Raw genomic sequence first — 22029 nt, 5'->3', positions numbered from 1 at the left:
CGTCTTTATCAGCCCAGGCATCGACTCCATCAGCTCCACTAGCTCCTACACCTCCACCTCAGAAGACATCTGTTGAAGCCTTTGTTGATGCTCTCCTGTCGACTCCGTCAACTCCTACCGGAGGAGATCAAGCCTAGAGCGATGCTTAGTTCTAGACCTTAGAACTTTTTGGTAACTTTTTGCCAAAGGGGGAGAAGTGTATAGATCAATAGGGCTTCGATAGAGAGAGTGTTGCTTCTTATTGCTCTCTTTGGTTTTAAAAACATTTGGTCTTTTGGATGTCTTAAACTTTATCATGTTTGATCATACAATTTTATTGTTGATGCTACTATGTCATACCTTTGAGCTATCTACATGTTGATCATTCACTCATTTGTTGGTGTTATGTGCATTAATATTCATTCATATCATTTATGCACACCACCAAGATGTATGTGACATGGAAGAGTGACCCATGATCCTAACCGATTGTGCATTTGCATACAAACGCAAATCTAAAATAATGCACAAATTTAGAGGGAGCTCTTGCCTTTCATATACTTCTCAAAGTGGCAATGCTAATCATTGATTATATATTTTGTCAAAGCTTTGATCTATATCTTGTCATCAATTACCAAAAAGGGGGAGATTGAAAGCACAACTTCTCCCTAAGGTGGTTTTGGTAAGTAATAACAACATATGTGTCATTGAACTAATGATCTTATCTAGGTATATTTCAGAAAAGTTCAAAGATGCATTGGCTAAGGATTGTGAGGAGAGCCCCCAGATGCAAGGAAAGGAATGGGATTGGCCAAGCTTCAAGCTACAAGACTCTACATTTTATATTTGTGAGAAATCATATTTGAGTCCTTAGAAAAGCCAATACTATTAAAAGGGGATGAGGTATCTATGATGAATTGGTTGCTCAAGTGCTTGGATATAGACACCAAAAATACTCATCCATACTCACAGAAAATTATTTGTCCAAGCCTAAACATCAAAATCAGTGCCACCAAGAATTTCCATTTGGACATACCGATTTTCCACCAAACATAATCTATGCCAAACCATAGAGTCTCAGTACCCCCAACATTCCTTTCAGTGCCACCAAAATTAGTGACCAAGTTCCTGGTATGTCATTTTCAAGTATTGGAAATTCCAAGTTTTGGGATCGGTCTCACCGAGATTTGGAAACTTCCCTAGGTCACCCATATCGGTACTACCGAGATTCCTATATCGGTATCACCAAGAATACAAAAGTTGCCACAATTTATACAAGTTGGTACCACCGAGTTTCACTTTAGTTTCATCGAGTTGGGCAATATTGTTGTAATAGTTGGATTTTTGGGGATGCCTATATATACCCATCCACCACCTCTCATTCGCAGAGGAAGCACTCTAAACATGCATACACTTGCCATATCCATTTTTTTTTGAGAGAGAGAGCCACCTACTTAAGTGTTGAGATCAAGATATTCCAATTCATCCATTTGAAACTTGATCTCTAGCCTCCCCAAGTTGCTTTACACCCAGTCAATATCTTCTACCCATGCCAAATCTATAAGAGAGTGATTGATTGTTGAGGGGACTATCTTTTGAAGCATAAGAATAAGGAGTTCATCGTACTACCACATCTATTACCTTTTGGAGGGTTGTGCCTCCTAGATTGGTTAGGTGTCGCTTGGGAGCTTCCTACTTCGTGTTGTGGAGTTAAACCAAGAAGTTTGTAAGGGCAAGGAGATCGCCTACTTTGTGAAGATCTACCCCGAGTGAGGCTAGTCCTTTATGGACGTAAGACATGATGAAATAGACAAGGTTGATTCTCCATGGACCCTTCGTGGGTTGAGCCCTTTGTGGACTCGCAGCCGTAACCCTCTGTGGGTTGAAGTCTCCATCAACGTGGACGTACAATAGCACCACCTATCGGAACCGCGCCAAAAATCACTTTGTCAACCTTTGCATTTGATCTTCCTATCCCTACCCTCTATTTACATGTGCATCTCATTACTTTCTGCTGCTATACTCTTAGACTTGCATGTGTACGGTATGCTTGACTTACAACAATTGCTAAAACTTGCTCACAACTAAAATTGTGAAAAGGCTAAGTTTTTATTTGGTCAAGTAGTCTAATCACACCCCCTCTAGACATATTTCATTTACTATAGTTTGATCCTTGACAGAATCATACCCATTTTTCTCAGTGTGTCTGCGTAAATCACATTGAGGCTACTACCTCCGTTCATTAGGACTCTAGTGAGATAGTACCCATCAATGATGGGGTTGAGTAGCGGGGCCGCTGAAACCCCATGCTGAATAGTGGTCGGGTGATCCGTGCGATCATAAGTGACCGGCCATGCCGACCATGGCTTATAATCCGGGGCTAATGGCTCGATGGCGTATACATCCCGAAGTGCTCGTTTCCTCTCCTTTTTGGTATGTGTGTGACATAGATCATGTTCATGGTTTTCACCTCAGGAGAAAATTTCTTTTGGCTCGACCGACGAGGTTCTTCATCATCCTTGCTACGGGGACTCTTGCCCTGGTCCTCGGCTATATTGTTGCTCGCTTGTTTGATTACCCGACACTTACGGTTGGTGTGGGTAGCGGGCTTATTTGGGGGCCGTGGATCTGGCACGGCCTGTCCAGTATTTTGTCCACTATGGTCGGTATATCCCGATTTCCTTTAGAGGGTTTCTTCCACGGTGTGGACCTAGAATTGCTGAATCCGGCATTCACTGCCATATCTTCTGTTTCGTCGGCGTTGTGCCGACGCTTGTTCTTGTTACATCGTGTCTTCCCATTTTTGTCTCGAACTTCGAACGTGACGGGTTTTGTGGGGGGTTGTTCTGACCGGCTAGCCAACTGTCCTCGCCCGCAAAAAGGAAGGTCATAAGGGATGTAAGTGCTCCCATTGTTCTTGGCCTATCTTGTTGGAGCGTCCGGGCTAGCCATTCATCCCGGATGTTACTTCGGAAGGAAACGAGTGCCTTAGCGTTCGAACAGTCGATGATTTCATTTTTCTTTGTGAGGAGTCGGTTCCAAAACTGCCGGGATGACTCACTAGCTTGTTGGATAATGTGGCTAAAGTCATCGGAGCCCGGCGGCCGGACTTAGGTGCCCTGGAAATTAGCTTGGAAAGCAACCTCGAGGTCTTCCGAGCTCCCGATGGAGTTTTCGGGGAGGCTATTCAGCCAATGCGACACTGGTCCTTTGAGCTTTAGTGATAAATATTTTACGATGTGTAGGTCATCGCCTCTGGCCAAATGTATATGGAGAAGAAAATCCTCAATCCAAATGGTTGGGTACGTTGTCCCGTCGTATTGCCCTATATTGACGGATTTGAACCCTTAAGGGAAGTGGTGCTGCATTACCTCATCCGTAAAGCACATTGCGTGAGTGGCACCTCTCACCCGGGCCACGTCATGCCGGAGGTCGGATGAAGTTATATGTCGGGGTGGCTCCCGAATTCTATCATGATGATCGAACCGACCTTGGTATCTGTCTCGTCTAGTGGAAGTGCGTCCTCTGGGCCCATAGATACATCTTGTGTGCCATGCTTTACCGTTCAAATTGTGTCACGGGTAACATGGGTCTCCGGGCTGTGCCGGTTCCTTCTCATGTCTACGGGGGTATTCGGGCTGTTCTCCGGCGTCTCCAGTCGTCCTATCCCGGCCTCGAGGGGAGCGGTCTGGTTGGTCGCCATGAGTGCGTCTAAGGAGTAGCTCTAAGGCTTTGTCCTCGAACTCTGGCAATAATCGACGGCACGGGTAACTTTTGTGTTGTTCCTCTTGTTCCTTGTCGTACCCTTCTTCGGCGGTAGGACTTGAGTCCATCTATCATTGATGGAATCTTGTTCGGCCTTGATTTGTTGTTGTTTGATCTTCAAGCTTCGGGCAGTGGCTATTAGTTGTCGATTGACTTGATCCTGATCCAACGGGTCTCCAGGGACGACGGAATCCTCGTCTCTGAGACTGCACTCCTCTTCGGAAAGAGGGATGTAGTTGCTATCCTCGGAATCGTTGAGGTCCTCGAACTTATCCAGATACGTGTGTCCCTCCAAATTGTTCAGCCTGTGTTCGGGAGCAGTGAGGTCAACGGGGCTATTTGGGTCATCCGGGGTGGCATTTTCATCGGTACACGTATTGCTTCCCCCGCCCTTACATGCTTTCGGCTTTTTGCGACCCTGCGCCTTTGGGGTTCATCGCCACTCTTCTTAACCGGGGTACCGTCAGAGATCTTCCTTGTGGCATTATCATCCTTAGTGGTATCTACCATGTACACGTCATGGGTGGAGGTGGCGGTCCATCGTCCTGTCGTGGGAGGAGCCGATGTCTCGACATCCATAAAATATGTCTTCGGCCTTATCCAAAGAGAAGTCCAACATATCGGTTAAGTCATTGATAGTGGCTACTAAGTGGGAGGTGGGTGGGAAATAAAGTTCCCTGTTTCCGGGCTCGAAGTCGAACTGTTCGTAGACCGGCGGTGGGACGACCGAAATTTTTGTGATTCGTGTACGGACGAGTGTCTCGTTTGACAGCGAGAGATTTGTCGGACTAGTCCTTGGGGCTTTGGCAGAGTTGATCTCCGGTGCATCGGCACACGGAATGTGCTCGGACAAGGTTAATCCCTAATTCCCGAACGCAAAGATCAGATCCACGCTTATGGCTCGATCCGAAGTAGGTACTATCCCGAACGCGAGGTCGGGGAGGGAACCCGAAGTCAAGGCTTCAGGGTTTCTAGGCTCTTTGGCCGAAGCCAAGATCCCAGCGAGGATTAGATTGCCTTGGGCATCGGCGACGTAATCTAGGTCGCCGAACTTATATGCTAGACTCCGATTTTACTGGAGATATTCCTGATCAAAATTCTTCGTGGCATGTCGAAGGTAGCATCATTATGTCAATGGTTAGCAAGACATTTTCATTAGATTATGAGGATACTTTTGATCAAAATGGACTTCGGGACATCTCCTAATTTGTCATATGCGGGTTTTTGTGATCATTTTTCGGTATTTTCCTAGGCCAATATCAAATCATTTTGATTTTTCAGCTCAAACTTCTCAAAGAAGAAGAAGAAAATGAATATATGAGACATGTTTGACTTTCCATGGTTATAAGTTCAAAGGTGGAGGCATTTCAAAGGGATGAACGCAAGGGGGTACTACAGCACACTAGACATGAAACTGTAGCAAACCAGAATGATTATTGTAGTATATTTTGAAATTCCAAATCCTTTTCTTAAATGTGAACTCTTTAAGAAAATCTAGAAAAAATTTGAAGAACAATTTTATTTAAAATTTTGGATCATTTTTTGAAAATATAAGATATAAAAAAGTCTACTCCCTCTGTCCAATAATATAAAAGCGTTGTTTACACAACATTAGTGTCAAAAACGTTCTTATATTATGATATGGAGGGAGTACTTTTAACACATGGACAAATTTTTAAAAATCATGAACATTTCTTGATTTTTGAACACAATTTTTAAAACAAGAACAATTTATTAAATCCCATACAATATTTATAATTTAGAAAAATTTGGGATTTTCTAACAAGTTATCAAAATAGGAACATTTTTAATTTACAATCAAATTTGCAACTGTAAATAATTTCTAACAATATGTACAAAGTTTAAAAAACGGGAACTTTGTTTAAGTTGTGAAGAATTAAAAAATATATATTTTTTGAGATTCTAAAACATATTTGAAAAGCATGAACATTTTTTGAATTTGTGAACAAGTTTTGAAAAATAGGAAAAAAATTAATGTTTATCAAATTTTAAAGGCAAAACCTATTTTGAAAGTATGAAGAAAAATTGAAAATTGGGAACATTTTTATAAATTCCAAATAATTTTTCGGAAAGCTACAGAACTTTTTGAATCGCAAATAATTTTTGAATTTTTCAACAGAATATGGAATAGGAACAAAATTTTGACATTCGCAACAATGTGTGAATTTTTCGAAATCAGTTTTATTGGCCAGATAAAAATAATTTTGAAAAGCGAAAAATGAAAAATTGGAATAAAAATATAAAAAAACAAAAGAAGAAGAAAGACCCAGGAAGAAAAGATAAATAAGAAAAGAATTGAAAGAAGAAATATAAAGAAAAACCAGTAACAAATCCGGTTCACGAACCTTCTCCAAGATTCCCAAAACTGGCCAGGAACATCCAAGAAGGTTCCCAAAACTGTCCAAGAACTTTCGCGTGTGCACCTTAGCTATTCGCAAGATGGGCTACGTGCGACACCTAGGCGATTCACGACTATTTTTCTTTGTTTGTTACTAGCAAAATGGCCCGTGCGTTGTCACGGAAGAAAAAAATATATAATCTCTAATGATGGTGACCATATTATGTTCACATATCATCGTTTGATTTTAAAATTTTGTGCACAAATGCAAAAAAATGTATAATTTTTAAATTATTCACAAGTTGAAGCAATATTTACATTTTCAAAAAATATATATCATGGTTGTCAAAAATCTTGTTAACTCAAAGATTTATTCTGAATTTTAAGATTTTTTTGAAAAACATACAATAATAATTCGATCCATGCAATAGTTAATTTGTCAAAATTCACACAGATATATAGTCATAAAGACTTAGAAGCATTAATGTTTAACTACATACATTAGATCTTTCGTGAACAATTTTACAAATATGGGAACAATTTTAAAACCGAGAACATTTTTTACAATTTACAAACATTTACTAAAAATCGTAAATATTTTTTATATTTCGGACGGGTTTAAATATTTTCTTTTGAATTGGCAATCAATTCAAGAAAAAAGACAAACATAATTTTTTATGTTGGGGGATTTTATTGTGAATTCACAAACATTTTTTGAAACAATTTAAGTTTTTCAGAATAAACAAACATTTTTATAAATCAGTAATATATTTATTAAATTCATGGACATTATTTTGGAATTTGCAAAAAAATATAAAAAACCGGCGTTTTTTTTGAATCCACAAACCTTTTTATGTTTTCGTCAGCATTTTAATTCAAAATTCCTATTTTTAATATGCCAAAGTTTTTTTAGTTCTAAATTATAAATAAAAAAAGAAACTATCAAAACAGGCATTAGCTATTTTTAAAATTTTAAGACATTTTTTAAATGCATTAACATATTTTGAATTATAAAGCATTTTCTTAAATGCCTTTAATAATTTTTAATACATGGAATTGTATTTGAAATCATGGACTTTTCTTATTGTATAAACATTTTTCTAAAATTGCAAACATTTTATTGTATATGTGAGCATTTTTTACAAAACTCTGAGCAGTTTTTGAAGTCAGAAACAATTTATTTTTTAAAATATATTGATTTATAATTTTCAGTTTATTAAAAATTTAAATATTATTTGAAATTCTAAATTATTTATAATACAAAAATTAAAACGGAACTGAAAATAAATAAATAAACGGACTAAAAGCAGCCGCCTGTGCATGGGCCGACCCATACGGTGTGCTGGATATTCTCCCAGCATGCAGAGCGTAATATAGGAGGTTTTTACATGGGCCGGGCCAGTCCAAGATTTTGTGCTTTGTGAAACGTTTTCTATTACTTACCGGTGGCATAGTGGGTAATTTATGCAAACCTTAAGGGTAATTTCCATGACGGACGACCACAAACCGTATTTGCTTTATTATTAGGAAGAGATTTTCAAGACGGACGACCAGAAACCGCATTTGCTTTATTATTAGGGAGAGAATTCAATTTCCTTTTTAATTTTCTTTATTATTCTTTATGAAAAAATGAAGTATTGTCTGTAATACCAAATAATGTTCTTGTTTTCAAATATCGTTTACAATTTTGAAAATGCTTTTAAACTTAAAAACGGTTTGGTTCACAGATTTATGAAATGTTTCCATTTAAGGAAATGATATGTTTTAAAAGAAAGTAACTGGTTTTACAAAACTCTGAGCAGTTTTTGAAGTCACAAATAATTTATTTTTTAAAATATATTGATTTATAATTTTCAGTTTATTAAAAATTTAAAGATTATTTGAAGTTCTAAATTATTTATAATACAAAAATTAAAACGGAACTGAAAATAAATAAATAAACGGAACTAAAAGCAGCCGCCTGTGCATGGGCCGACCCATACGGTGTGCTGGATATTCTCCCAGCATGCAGAGCGTAATATAGGAGGTTTTTACATGGGTCGGGCGAGTCCAAGATTTTGTGCTTTGTGAAACGTTTTCTATTACTTACCGGTGGCATAGTGGGTAATTTATGCAAACCTTAAGGGTAATTTCCATGACGGACGACCACAAACCGTATTTGCTTTATTATTAGGGAGAGATTTTCAAGACGGACGACCAGAAACCGCATTTGCTTTATTATTAGGGAGAGAATTCAATTTCCTTTTTATTTTTCTTTATTATTCTTTATGAAAAAAATGAAGTATTGTCTGTAATACCAAAAAATGTTCTTGTTTTCAAATATCGTTTACAATTTTAAAAATGCTTTTAAACTTAAAAACGGTTTGGTTCACAGATTTATGAAATGTTTCCATTTAAGGAAATGATATGTTTTAAAAGAAAGTAACTGGTTTTACAAAACTCTGAGCAGTTTTTGAAGTCAGAAACAATTTATTTTTTAAAATATATTGATTTATAATTTTCAGTTTATTAAAAATTTAAAGATTATTTGAAGTTCTAAATTATTTATAATACAAAAATTAAAACGGAACTGAAAATAAATAAATAAACGGAACTAAAAGCAGCCGCCTGTGCATGGGCCGACCCATACGGTGTGCTGGATATTCTCCCAGCATGCAGAGCGTAATATAGGAGGTTTTTACATGGGCCGGGCCAGTCCAAGATTTTGTGCTTTGTGAAACGTTTTCTATTACTTACCGGTGGCATAGTGGGTAATTTATGCAAACCTTAAGGGTAATTTCCATGACGGACGACCACAAACCGTATTTGCTTTATTATTAGGAAGAGATTTTCAAGACGGACGACCAGAAACCGCATTTGCTTTATTATTAGGGAGAGAATTCAATTTCTTTTTTAATTTTCTTTATTATTCTTTATGAAAAAATGAAGTATTGTCTGTAATACCAAAAAATGTTCTTGTTTTCAAATATCGTTTACAATTTTGAAAATGCTTTTAAACTTAAAAACGGTTTGGTTCACAGATTTATGAAATGTTTCCATTTAAGGAAATGATATGTTTTAAAAGAAAGTAACTGGTTTTACAAAACTCTGAGCAGTTTTTGAAGTCAGAAATAATTTATTTTTTAAAATATATTGATTTATAATTTTCAGTTTATTAAAAATTTAAAGATTATTTGAAGTTCTAAATTATTTATAATACAAAAATTAAAACGGAACTGAAAATAAATAAATAAACGGAACTAAAAGCAGCCGCCTGTGCATGGGCCGACCCATACGGTGTGCTGGATATTCTCCCAGCATGCAGAGCGTAATATAGGAGGTTTTTACATGGGCCGGGCGAGTCCAAGATTTTGTGCTTTGTGAAACGTTTTCTATTACTTACCGGTGGCATAGTGGGTAATTTATGCAAACCTTAAGGGTAATTTCCATGACGGACGACCACAAACCGTATTTGCTTTATTATTAGGGAGAGATTTTCAAGACGGACGACCAGAAACCGCATTTGCTTTATTATTAGGGAGAGAATTCAATTTCCTTTTTATTTTTCTTTATTATTCTTTATGAAAAAAATGAAGTATTGTCTGTAATACCAAAAAATGTTCTTGTTTTCAAATATCGTTTACAATTTTAAAAATGCTTTTAAACTTAAAAACGGTTTGGTTCACAGATTTATGAAATGTTTCCATTTAAGGAAATGATATGTTTTAAAAGAAAGTAACTGGTTTTACAAAACTCTGAGCAGTTTTTGAAGTCAGAAACAATTTATTTTTTAAAATATATTGATTTATAATTTTCAGTTTATTAAAAATTTAAAGATTATTTGAAGTTCTAAATTATTTATAATACAAAAATTAAAACGGAACTGAAAATAAATAAATAAACGGAACTAAAAGCAGCCGCCTGTGCATGGGCCGACCCATACGGTGTGCTGGATATTCTCCCAGCATGCAGAGCGTAATATAGGAGGTTTTTACATGGGCCGGGCCAGTCCAAGATTTTGTGCTTTGTGAAACGTTTTCTATTACTTACCGGTGGCATAGTGGGTAATTTATGCAAACCTTAAGGGTAATTTCCATGACGGACGACCACAAACCGTATTTGCTTTATTATTAGGAAGAGATTTTCAAGACGGACGACCAGAAACCGCATTTGCTTTATTATTAGGGAGAGAATTCAATTTCTTTTTTAATTTTCTTTATTATTCTTTATGAAAAAATGAAGTATTGTCTGTAATACCAAAAAATGTTCTTGTTTTCAAATATCGTTTACAATTTTGAAAATGCTTTTAAACTTGAAAACGGTTTGGTTCACAGATTTATGAAATGTTTCCATTTAAGGAAATGATATGTTTTAAAAGAAAGTAACTGGTTTTACAAAACTCTGAGCAGTTTTTGAAGTCAGAAATAATTTATTTTTTAAAATATATTGATTTATAATTTTCAGTTTATTAAAAATTTAAAGATTATTTGAAGTTCTAAATTATTTATAATACAAAAATTAAAACGGAACTGAAAATAAATAAATAAACGGAACTAAAAGCAGCCGCCTGTGCATGGGCCGACCCATACGGTGTGCTGGATATTCTCCCAGCATGCAGAGCGTAATATAGGAGGTTTTTACATGGGCCGGGCGAGTCCAAGATTTTGTGCTTTGTGAAACGTTTTCTATTACTTACCGGTGGCATAGTGGGTAATTTATGCAAACCTTAAGGGTAATTTCCATGACGGACGACCACAAACCGTATTTGCTTTATTATTAGGGAGAGATTTTCAAGACGGACGACCAGAAACCGCATTTGCTTTATTATTAGGGAGAGAATTCAATTTCCTTTTTATTTTTCTTTATTATTCTTTATGAAAAAAATGAAGTATTGTCTGTAATACCAAAAAATGTTCTTGTTTTCAAATATCGTTTACAATTTTAAAAATGCTTTTAAACTTAAAAACGGTTTGGTTCACAGATTTATGAAATGTTTCCATTTAAGGAAATGATATGTTTTAAAAGAAAGTAACTGGTTTTACAAAACTCTGAGCAGTTTTTGAAGTCAGAAACAATTTATTTTTTAAAATATATTGATTTATAATTTTCAGTTTATTAAAAATTTAAAGATTATTTGAAGTTCTAAATTATTTATAATACAAAAATTAAAACGGAACTGAAAATAAATAAATAAACGGAACTAAAAGCAGCCGCCTGTGCATGGGCCGACCCATACGGTGTGCTGGATATTCTCCCAGCATGCAGAGCGTAATATAGGAGGTTTTTACATGGGCCGGGCCAGTCCAAGATTTTGTGCTTTGTGAAACGTTTTCTATTACTTACCGGTGGCATAGTGGGTAATTTATGCAAACCTTAAGGGTAATTTCCATGACGGACGACCACAAACCGTATTTGCTTTATTATTAGGAAGAGATTTTCAAGACGGACGACCAGAAACCGCATTTGCTTTATTATTAGGGAGAGAATTCAATTTCCTTTTTAATTTTCTTTATTATTCTTTATGAAAAAATGAAGTATTGTCTGTAATACCAAAAAATGTTCTTGTTTTCAAATATCGTTTACAATTTTGAAAATGCTTTTAAACTTAAAAACGGTTTGGTTCACAGATTTATGAAATGTTTCCATTTAAGGAAATGATATGTTTTAAAAGAAAGTAACTGGTTTTACAAAACTCTGAGCAGTTTTTGAAGTCAGAAATAATTTATTTTTTAAAATATATTGATTTATAATTTTCAGTTTATTAAAAATTTAAAGATTATTTGAAGTTCTAAATTATTTATAATACAAAAATTAAAACGGAACTGAAAATAAATAAATAAACGGAACTAAAAGCAGCCGCCTGTGCATGGGCCGACCCATACGGTGTGCTGGATATTCTCCCAGCATGCAGAGCGTAATATAGGAGGTTTTTACATGGGCCGGGCGAGTCCAAGATTTTGTGCTTTGTGAAACGTTTTCTATTACTTACCGGTGGCATAGTGGGTAATTTATGCAAACCTTAAGGGTAATTTCCATGACGGACGACCACAAACCGTATTTGCTTTATTATTAGGGAGAGATTTTCAAGACGGACGACCAGAAACCGCATTTGCTTTATTATTAGGGAGAGAATTCAATTTCCTTTTTATTTTTCTTTATTATTCTTTATGAAAAAAATGAAGTATTGTCTGTAATACCAAAAAATGTTCTTGTTTTCAAATATCGTTTACAATTTTAAAAATGCTTTTAAACTTAAAAACGGTTTGGTTCACAGATTTATGAAATGTTTCCATTTAAGGAAATGATATGTTTTAAAAGAAAGTAACTGGTTTTACAAAACTCTAAGCAGTTTTTGAAGTCAGAAACAATTTATTTTTTAAAATATATTGATTTATAATTTTCAGTTTATTAAAAATTTAAAGATTATTTGAAGTTCTAAATTATTTATAATACAAAAATTAAAACGGAACTGAAAATAAATAAATAAACGGAACTAAAAGCAGCCGCCTGTGCATGGGCCGACCCATACGGTGTGCTGGATATTCTCCCAGCATGCAGAGCGTAATATAGGAGGTTTTTACATGGGCCGGGCCAGTCCAAGATTTTGTGCTTTGTGAAACGTTTTCTATTACTTACCGGTGGCATAGTGGGTAATTTATGCAAACCTTAAGGGTAATTTCCATGACGGACGACCACAAACCGTATTTGCTTTATTATTAGGAAGAGATTTTCAAGACGGACGACCAGAAACCGCATTTGCTTTATTATTAGGGAGAGAATTCAATTTCCTTTTTAATTTTCTTTATTATTCTTTATGAAAAAATGAAGTATTGTATGTAATACCAAAAAATGTTCTTGTTTTCAAATATCGTTTACAATTTTGAAAATGCTTTTAAACTTAAAAACGGTTTGGTTCACAGATTTATGAAATGTTTCCATTTAAGGAAATGATATGTTTTAAAAGAAAGTAACTGGTTTTACAAAACTCTGAGCAGTTTTTGAAGTCAGAAATAATTTATTTTTTAAAATATATTGATTTATAATTTTCAGTTTATTAAAAATTTAAAGATTATTTGAAGTTCTAAATTATTTATAATACAAAAATTAAAACGGAACTGAAAATAAATAAATAAACGGAACTAAAAGCAGCCGCCTGTGCATGGGCCGACCCATACGGTGTGCTGGATATTCTCCCAGCATGCAGAGCGTAATATAGGAGGTTTTTACATGGGCCGGGCGAGTCCAAGATTTTGTGCTTTGTGAAACGTTTTCTATTACTTACCGGTGGCATAGTGGGTAATTTATGCAAACCTTAAGGGTAATTTCCATGACGGACGACCACAAACCGTATTTGCTTTATTATTAGGGAGAGATTTTCAAGACGGACGACCAGAAACCGCATTTGCTTTATTATTAGGGAGAGAATTCAATTTCCTTTTTATTTTTCTTTATTATTCTTTATGAAAAAAATGAAGTATTGTGTGTAATACCAAAAAATGTTCTTGTTTTCAAATATCGTTTACAATTTTAAAAATGCTTTTAAACTTAAAAACGGTTTGGTTCACAGATTTATGAAATGTTTCCATTTAAGGAAATGATATGTTTTAAAAGAAAGTAACTGGTTTGCAATTTGCTTTACATCAATTGTTGGAAATTTGTTAACAATTTCGGAAAAAGTGTTCAAGTTATTAAATTTATACACTATTTGGAATTCCAAAATTGTTGACATATTTCAAGAAATGATTAGGACATAAGAAAATGTTCATGTTGATTGATTAAGACGGAAATTACAAATAACCAATGCATTCAAATTAGAAGAAAGTACATGTTCACGGATGGACACTCCGATCAACTCGTGATTTTTTGGACTATTGATAAATGAGTGCAACTTCTTGCGGTGACCTCGCATGCACGAATGAGGCATCCATGCTTGGTTTGAACGACTCCTGACACCGTTTGCATGTTGCGACACATCTGACCACTTATCGGCCCTTTTTCACCGAGAAAACTCCAAAAGTGCAAAGTTGTCAAAGTATAAACAAGTTGACATGATGACTTGAATTCGTCAAAAAAGTGGATGGGAAAATGGGGTCATTTAAGGATGTAAAAAAAGAATGTTCCTTGAAACGAACCATTCTCACCCTACGAGAATACCAGCTCTTGTACATGGTATATTTTGGACATTCTTGAAATGATTCTAATTTTGGAAGCAGGTGGCCATGCCCATGGTAGGCATTGATGCCTCGTTTCAACGAATTTCGACATTGTATGCAAGTTGCGACACGTTTGACCATTTATCAATATTTTACAGAGAAAGCTCGAGAAAATGCAAAACTTGTCAAAAACCCTAAAAATTTGGCATGATGTCCTTCATTTGTCATACAAGGCCACAAAAGAAACGATGTGTTTCCAAATGGACCCTTCTCACCTACGTTATGTTAAACATGACATGTTTTTTGGAAATCTTACAACATCTCTAGAGATTCCGTATAAATGGTTAAACACGTAAAAAAATTGTGTTTTACAGTTTTTGTCGCAAAAAATGTGCAGAACAGAAACCGTAAAAGTGGTTCAATCCATAAAATTTTTAAGGGGCATGAGAAAGCCACACCCGAAACCTTTATTTTTGAAGGTTGGAAGACCGATTCTAGGGGCCCCGTATACCGGTCAAAGTTCGTCGGAGCAAACACGCCGCTGCGTAGTTTGTCAGAATCCGCCCTAAACTCGCCGGAATTCATTACCGCACGTCGGAAAAGGCATTGGACGCCACAACCGATTGCCGCCAGTTTGAATTGGACGAGCTTGACCTCACCATGCCCTCCCATGACCTCAGCCTGGCCGCCAGAATCCTCCCAATGCAACAGGCAAAGGGGCACAAATCAGCTGGCGCGTGTGGCAACAGAGCTAGGGCGCTGACGACGGAGGTGATAGGGCATGCCCGGCGAGGCTGGACGCGACCGACATGGTGATGGAGCGCGGCCTACGGGCGACGGGGCACGGCCGACAGGCGATGGAGCGCGTTCGACGGGGTTGGACGCGGCCGGCACGGCCGGTTGGAGGAAGGGGCGGCGGCCGTCGGACCGGAGGAAGGAGCTCTTTATTGCAGTTTTACAGTTTCTGCTCGGGGCGTAGCTAAAATGGACCCTTAAAATGCCTTTTTTCGACCCGTATTGCGAGGTTTGCTAGAGATGCTCTCATGACTTACCCCAAAAATTGCAAGATAGTGACATGCCTATGTTAAGCATCCATGATTGGTTTGAACGACTTCCATCATATGCACGTTGCGACACATGTGACCATTTATCGGTCTTTTCTCATTGGGAAAACTTTAAAAAATACAAAACTTGTCAAAAACCTAAACAAATATATGGCCATAGAAAAAAGAGGCCATTCAAGGATGTCGAGAAATAATGTGCACTCAGACATTGGGTTTTGGCCTACCCAAAGACCCTCCGTCCAACATGGTCTTTATTTTGAACATTCTTGAAATGAACCTAACTTTTCAAAAAGGTGGGCATCTCCAAGGTAGGAATTCCTGCCACGTTTGAAAGATTCGACATTGTATTCAAGTTGCAACACGTGTGCCCATTTACCGGTCATTTATCACAGGAAAAAAAATAAAAAATGCAAAACTCATCAAAACCCCAAACAACTTGGCATGGTACCTTGGATTGGTCATACAAGGCCATGAAAAAAAGATTATGGTCATTGAAGGCCGTAGAGAAACAACGTGCTCTCAAACGAAGCCTTCTGGCCCACCCGAACACCCTCCGTTCAACATGGTCTATATTTGGACATCTTTGAAATGATCTTAACTTTTGTATTGTAGACATTCATGTCAGGTTTGAACAATTTTCAACACCGTATGCAAGTTGCGACACATTCGACCATTTATCGGCCTTTTTTCATCGGGGAAGCTTCAGAAAATATAAAATTTGCCAAAACAACTTGGCATGGTGCATTGAATTGCTCATACAATGCCACGGAAAAATATTGGATCCATTTCATGGATGTTGAGAAAAACGTGCTCTCAAACGCAACGTTCTGTCCTACACACACACGCCGTATGTTTGACATGTTTTTTTTTGCATATTCTTGATTTCACTTCAAATTTTGTAAGCAAGTTGGCAAGCTCATGATAGATATCCATGTCAGGTTTAATTGATTAAGCATTTAAAATAATAATTTAAACAATAATTGCTGTCTTAAAAGCACTTAATAAATATTTGAATGAAAAAAGAATTTGAAACCATGATTTGGTATTCGGAAAAACATTTCAAATTGAACAGTATTGAAATAAAATAATAAAGTCCAAAAAAGAGAAAAATGAATTCACAAAAAATGCAAGCAAAACAAAATTATATAACATAAAAAATCTTAGACCATAACCCAACTAGGCAACGTCACCTCTCCCGTCGGGCGCGTGTTGGACCGACCGAGCACTCGCGGATTTGAAAAAAGTTCACCAATCCAAAAAATGCCCCCATTTTCCAAATTTGTGCACTAATTCAGAAAATGTTCCTTTTTTAAAATTTATTTACAATTTCGATTTTTTGGGGGAGTTTCAAATAATGTTTCTCTTTTAAAAAAATTTAGAAACTTTTAAAAGTTCATATTTACAATTATTTTATACAAAATTTGTAAAAAAAACAAAATGAATAATTTTCTAAAAGCTCGATTGTTTTTTCAAAAGGAAAATGAAACAAAAAATGATAAGCAAAATAATTACGAACAAGAAATAAAAAGATGGGGGCTTTCTAAAAAAACTGAAAAATCTAAAAAGTTATTCATGAAATGGAAAAAGGTTTCTAGTTTTGAAAAACTCCTTGGGTTTTATTTTTCTTACAAATAAACTGAAAATTTTCATGGATTTGAAAAAAGTTCACTAGAGTGATAGCAAAAAACTGAAAAAGTTACATGAATTTGGGAAATAATAGTGAAATTTCGAACAAAGAAATGTGAAGTTGAAAAAGATTCACCAATTTGAGAAAAAAAATCAAGAATATGAGAAAACTTTATTATTAAAAAATCACGAATTTGAAAAAATAGAAAAATAAACATATACGTTTAGTGTGTCTGGCTCTGAACGGCGAGGTTTCGAGTTAGGGGGCGTGGACGACATATACATTTTGGCGAGGGACCCACTATATGAAAATGGATACAATTTACAAAAGGTCCATATTGCCCCGTATAGGTGTAGTAGGGGGTCATGTCGAAACAGTGCTCTAAAAATTAGGTCATTGCAAACTTTTTAAAATACGAATTCAACGATATAATTTTTGATACGTATATAATTTATATTTGGTTACTCTAATTCATGGTTCAAATATAATTTTGAAATGCGTGCCTGGCTCATTCATTGGAGTTGGAAGTATGTGGTTTATGAACCGGACAGCGCGCTAATTTTGATCTAGATAGACTTCATAATTGACCCAGAGCGTGGTATATACAAACACTAGTGCCAAAAGAAATCGTCTACAACATTCCATATATGGTTTATGAACCGGACAGCGTGTTAATTTTGATGTAGATAGGCTTCATAATTGACCCGGGACGTGGTATATATAAACACGAGCGCCACAAGAATCGTCTACAAAATTCCTCCCGCCCGGTTGTTCCTGGCCAGACACGTATATCGGCCGCTACGTCCTGGTCAACAGGCAGCGGGGGAGACTCCGACTCGGCGAGAGATCGATGGAGGGTTGTCGTGGCCGGCCATGGACCAGGCTACCGGCGCTGCTGCTGGTGGCGCTGGCCTGCGCCGCCGCCGCCGCCGTGGGAGAGTGTAGGGTGGTGCACGTGGGAGAGGCGCACCGGCGGAGCATGTTGGCTAATGGCCTCGGCGCGACGCCCCCCATGGGGTAAGATAGCTGCTGCTTAGCCGCGGTGCATGATCCTTGATCTAATCCCCTCTTCTTCTATCTCTCGTCGGCAGGTGGAACAGCTGGAATCACTTCGCCTGCGACGGCAACGGCGAGGTTGTCATCAGGGAGACCGGTACGAGCTGAGCTGATAGTCCCTCTGCTTCTTATTTACTGTTGAACTGTCCTTTAAATCGCAACAGGCAGCTGTAAACTTTTATATTTTCTTGTCTTGTATGTACTGTATGTCTGCCTGGGCAGCCGATGCGCTTGTCTCCACCGGGCTCGCAGCTGCCGGCTACAAATACGTCAATCTTGGTGCGTTGCTGCCACACTCTCATACGCCCTTGGCCTTTATTTATATTTATTTATTTATTTTGTGCTTCCCTGTTTCTGCACTGAAGAATTCTTTTACGTGATGTAATTGATTGATTAGTTACAAGTGGCCTGAGCCGACTTAATTTGTGTGCTTTCTTCTGCAGATGATTGCTGGGCAGAACCTGAACGTGATGCAAAGGTTTGTACAGAATCTGCCCTTCAGATGTCTCGAGTCCGAACACTCTTCTGCAGATTTTTTTTTAGGAGGGTGATCCATCAATTGTTGCACTTGCTTATGCTGCTGCAGGGCAATCTTGCGGCGAACAAGAATACGTTCCCCCACGGGATAGAGGCACTCGCGGACTACGTCCACAGCAAGGGGCTCAAGCTCGGCATCTACTCCGATGCTGGGTAAGTACACATAGGATACTAGGATCGCACAGTGGCTCTCGTAGTAAGCTGTCACAGTAACTTGCAGTCCTCTGATCGTAAATTTTGTCTGAAGATACAAGACCTGCGCCAAGGCTCAACCCGGATCCCTCGGCTACGAGGAGCAGGACGCCAAAACCTTTGCTTCCTGGGTAAGCGATCGATCGATTCCAAGCTTTATCTATCGCACTTGTGCATATCTCTGATGTGTTTTGTTGATTTCATCAATGGGATTTGCGTGCTGGTTTCAGGGAGTGGACTACCTCAAGTACGACAACTGCAACAACGGCGACACGAAGCCGCTGGAGAGGTACCCTGAGATGAGCAAGGCTCTGATGCAGGCCGGCCGCCCCATCTTCTTCAACCTCTGCGAATGGTAACACCACCGTGTTGTATACAGTATAAACGTAGCAGCACTACGTAAATGATGCGAGTTGTGCATTCTTGACGAGCTCCTTATCCTCGTGGCTCGTGTCATTGCCGGCGACGTTGAGCAGGGGCGACATGCACCCGGCGCGGTGGGGCGCGGCGTACGGCAACAGCTGGAGAACCACCAACGACATCGAGGACACCTGGGACAGCATGGTGTCCAGGGCGGACCAGAACGAGGTGTGGGCCGAGTACGCGCGCCCCGGCGGCTGGAACGGTCAGTAGTCTCTCCCCGGAACAAACTCATCTTATGAGACATTGGATGGATTCATCTTATCTAGGCTTGTTTTTGGTTGGTTTTAACTTTTAACGCTCTGGTACGGGTTGTGGCATGCAGACCCCGACATGCTGGAGGTGGGCAACGGAGGGATGACCAACGACGAGTACATCGTGCACTTCAGCATCTGGGCGATCTCAAAGGTCAGTCACTGACTCATGGCTAGATACTCTGTATTTTATCTTGTTTTTTTCTTCTCTGAATGTAGTCGAACCGTTTCTGCTGGATGTGTGTGTAGGCGCCTCTGATCATCGGGTGCGACGTGAGGCACATGTCGCAGGACACGTACGACATCCTTGCCAACAAGGAGGTGATCGCCGTCAACCAAGGTGATCTTTAAACTCCCCTGCACCTGTCAGTCTCGGGCTCTCGGCTCTCGCCGTCGCGTCCGCGTTGCCAGCAAGGGTAAACTGATCAATCGTGGTGTTTGTTGATGCAGATCCTCTCGGCGTCCAGGGGAAGAAAGTGAGGATGGAGGGGAGCAGCGAGGTAACAGATTCTGCACTGCACTCTCCGATACTCTGAACTTCCCACATCGTAACCAAGAACTGCAACTGAACTGTAACTGTGTCGTGTGCTATGCAACAGATCTGGGCTGCGCCTCTGACGGGGTACAGGACGGCGGTGCTGCTGCTGAACCGGCACGCCAAGGACGAGGCCCAGATCACGGCGCACTGGGACGACATCGGCCTCCCCGCCGGCACCGCCGTCGAGGCCAGGGACCTCTGGCTGGTAAGTCTACCTTTCCCCGTCAACACACACACACGGCATTGTCCGCATGGATGAATCATCTTGACCGTTTGTGGTTGTTTTTGTTGCCGCAGCACAAGACGCTCGAGCCAAAGTTCACAGACAAGATGAGCTTCAACGTGACGCCGCACGCGGCCAGGATGTTCGTGCTCACGCCTCTCAAGTCTCAGCTGGATTAAGGAAAAACGACATGGGTTGATGCCCGTTCCGTAATTGATTATGAGAAATACATATTTTCTCTATTTTTCCGTAATAGTAGTAATTTGGAAGTGTTTTTTAACGTGTAATATTTTGTTGAGAACCTTTGGTGTATATAATAAGTACCGTGCAGCCGGTGAGCAATCTCCAAATCATTAGGATTTTTTTAGTGTGTAATAAGCTCGAGCGTTTATCTCTTACTTGCTCAACATAATCAACGATCCTTCCTTTTGACATCACTAGCATACATGCCCGTGCGATGCAAGGGGTAAAAAAATTACTACACGTCCTTAGCCTAGTAAGTACTCCCTCCGTTTCTAAATATAATGTGATTATTTTTTTAAAAAGTCAAACATTGTCTATGTTTGACCAACTATACAACAAAATATATAAATATTTATAATATCAAATATATATAATATAAAATATATTTCAAGGTGAATCTAGTGATAATAATTTTGTATTTCATATATTGATATTTTTGTCTATAAATTTAATCAAAGTTAGAGAAGTTTGACTTTTTAAAAAAACAATACACCTTATTTTTAGGAACGAAGAGTGTATAGCTTAAAAACCCCTCCTAAAAAATGTTCATCTGTTCTATTTCAACACAACACCTTGTGCTTGATGCTATTGATTCAATGCTAGGGATAGATAGATTGGGCTCGGTTGTTCTTGAGGAAATTTCGCGTCATCTCAATCCAGATGTGCCCATCCTGGGAAATCTGGGATTCAAAGAGGCGATCGCGGTTGGATCTTGGTACATTTGGTGGCAAAGAGGTGAAGCGGTCAAAGGCGTCTCTGTTCAAACTCCGGAGTGTTCAGCTCTTGCAATTTTGGGTCTAGCGACTAACTTTCAAGGTGCAAGGGGGTGTGCTATTCCACATGAAACCACGTGGATCAAGCCGTCTTTCAACTCATGCAAACTCAATATTGATGCAACTTTCTTTACAAATGGATCTGGGGCAGTAGCTGTTGTTTTTCGTGATCACCGGGGAGCGGCGGTGGCAGGCGGGGGATGGCCATTTACTCATATTCTTGACTCAGCTACGGCAGAGGCTATTGCATTACAGAAGGGTCTCGCCCTCATTGAGCAAATTGGGTGTTCTCCCGTGGTCACTAAAACAGATTCCTTAGAACTTGTCCAAGCATGTAATGGGGTGGTAGAAGTCTGGAGTCCTTTTCCAGCGATTTTTTGTGGACTGCTTTCTGAAGGCACATAGCATTGGCTCCGTTTCTGTTCAACACTGCCTGCGAGAAACAAATACTGTGGCACACAATTTAGCTAGGCATACATATGTCTCTCAATCTTTGAATTTTTGGGATTGAGATCCACCTAATATTATTAGACAAGATGTAATAAGCGATGTATTATTGTTTGCCTGAAGCAACAAGTTTCATACGTACTCTTTTCCTTTCAGGGTACCTAAGGAGTCTAGAAGATATAAGGCGACATGTTTGCTTAATAAAGTGGATTTGGATTTCAAAAAAAAAACACAACACCCTATCTAGGTCGTTGTTTATCCTTTATATACATGTGTTATTTTTTTACTGTAGCTGATCATGTATTGGTACATTGTTTTAATAAGTATGATTGCCATTTTTTCATCCATGTTTAGAAAGGTAGCATGCAATTTCATCTCGTAAATATTTGTAAATTGCAACATATATAGTAAACTGAAGGA

General features: G+C 38.4%; 1 protein-coding gene across 1 annotated transcript; it reads left to right on the top strand.

The window, feature by feature from the left end:
• The first annotated feature begins 17678 nt into the window (after positions 1-17678).
• LOC123409945 (alpha-galactosidase 1-like) lies at positions 17679-20521 on the top strand. The gene is made up of 13 exons (XM_045102817.1): positions 17679-17943; positions 18018-18079; positions 18205-18261; positions 18426-18460; positions 18569-18672; positions 18767-18842; positions 18942-19066; positions 19188-19336; positions 19457-19539; positions 19635-19725; positions 19836-19885; positions 19985-20128; positions 20221-20521. Exons 1-13 carry the CDS (start codon positions 17777-17779, stop codon positions 20323-20325), a joined length of 1248 nt encoding a protein of 415 aa, XP_044958752.1. The 5' UTR covers positions 17679-17776; the 3' UTR covers positions 20326-20521.
• The last annotated feature ends 1508 nt before the right edge of the window (positions 20522-22029 follow it).

The sequence above is a fragment of the Hordeum vulgare genome, chromosome 1H (genome assembly GCF_904849725.1).
Source record: "Hordeum vulgare subsp. vulgare chromosome 1H, MorexV3_pseudomolecules_assembly, whole genome shotgun sequence".
In the NCBI taxonomy this organism is placed as follows: domain Eukaryota; kingdom Viridiplantae; phylum Streptophyta; class Magnoliopsida; order Poales; family Poaceae; genus Hordeum; species Hordeum vulgare.
This window is presented reverse-complemented; position numbering and strand designations above follow the sequence as displayed.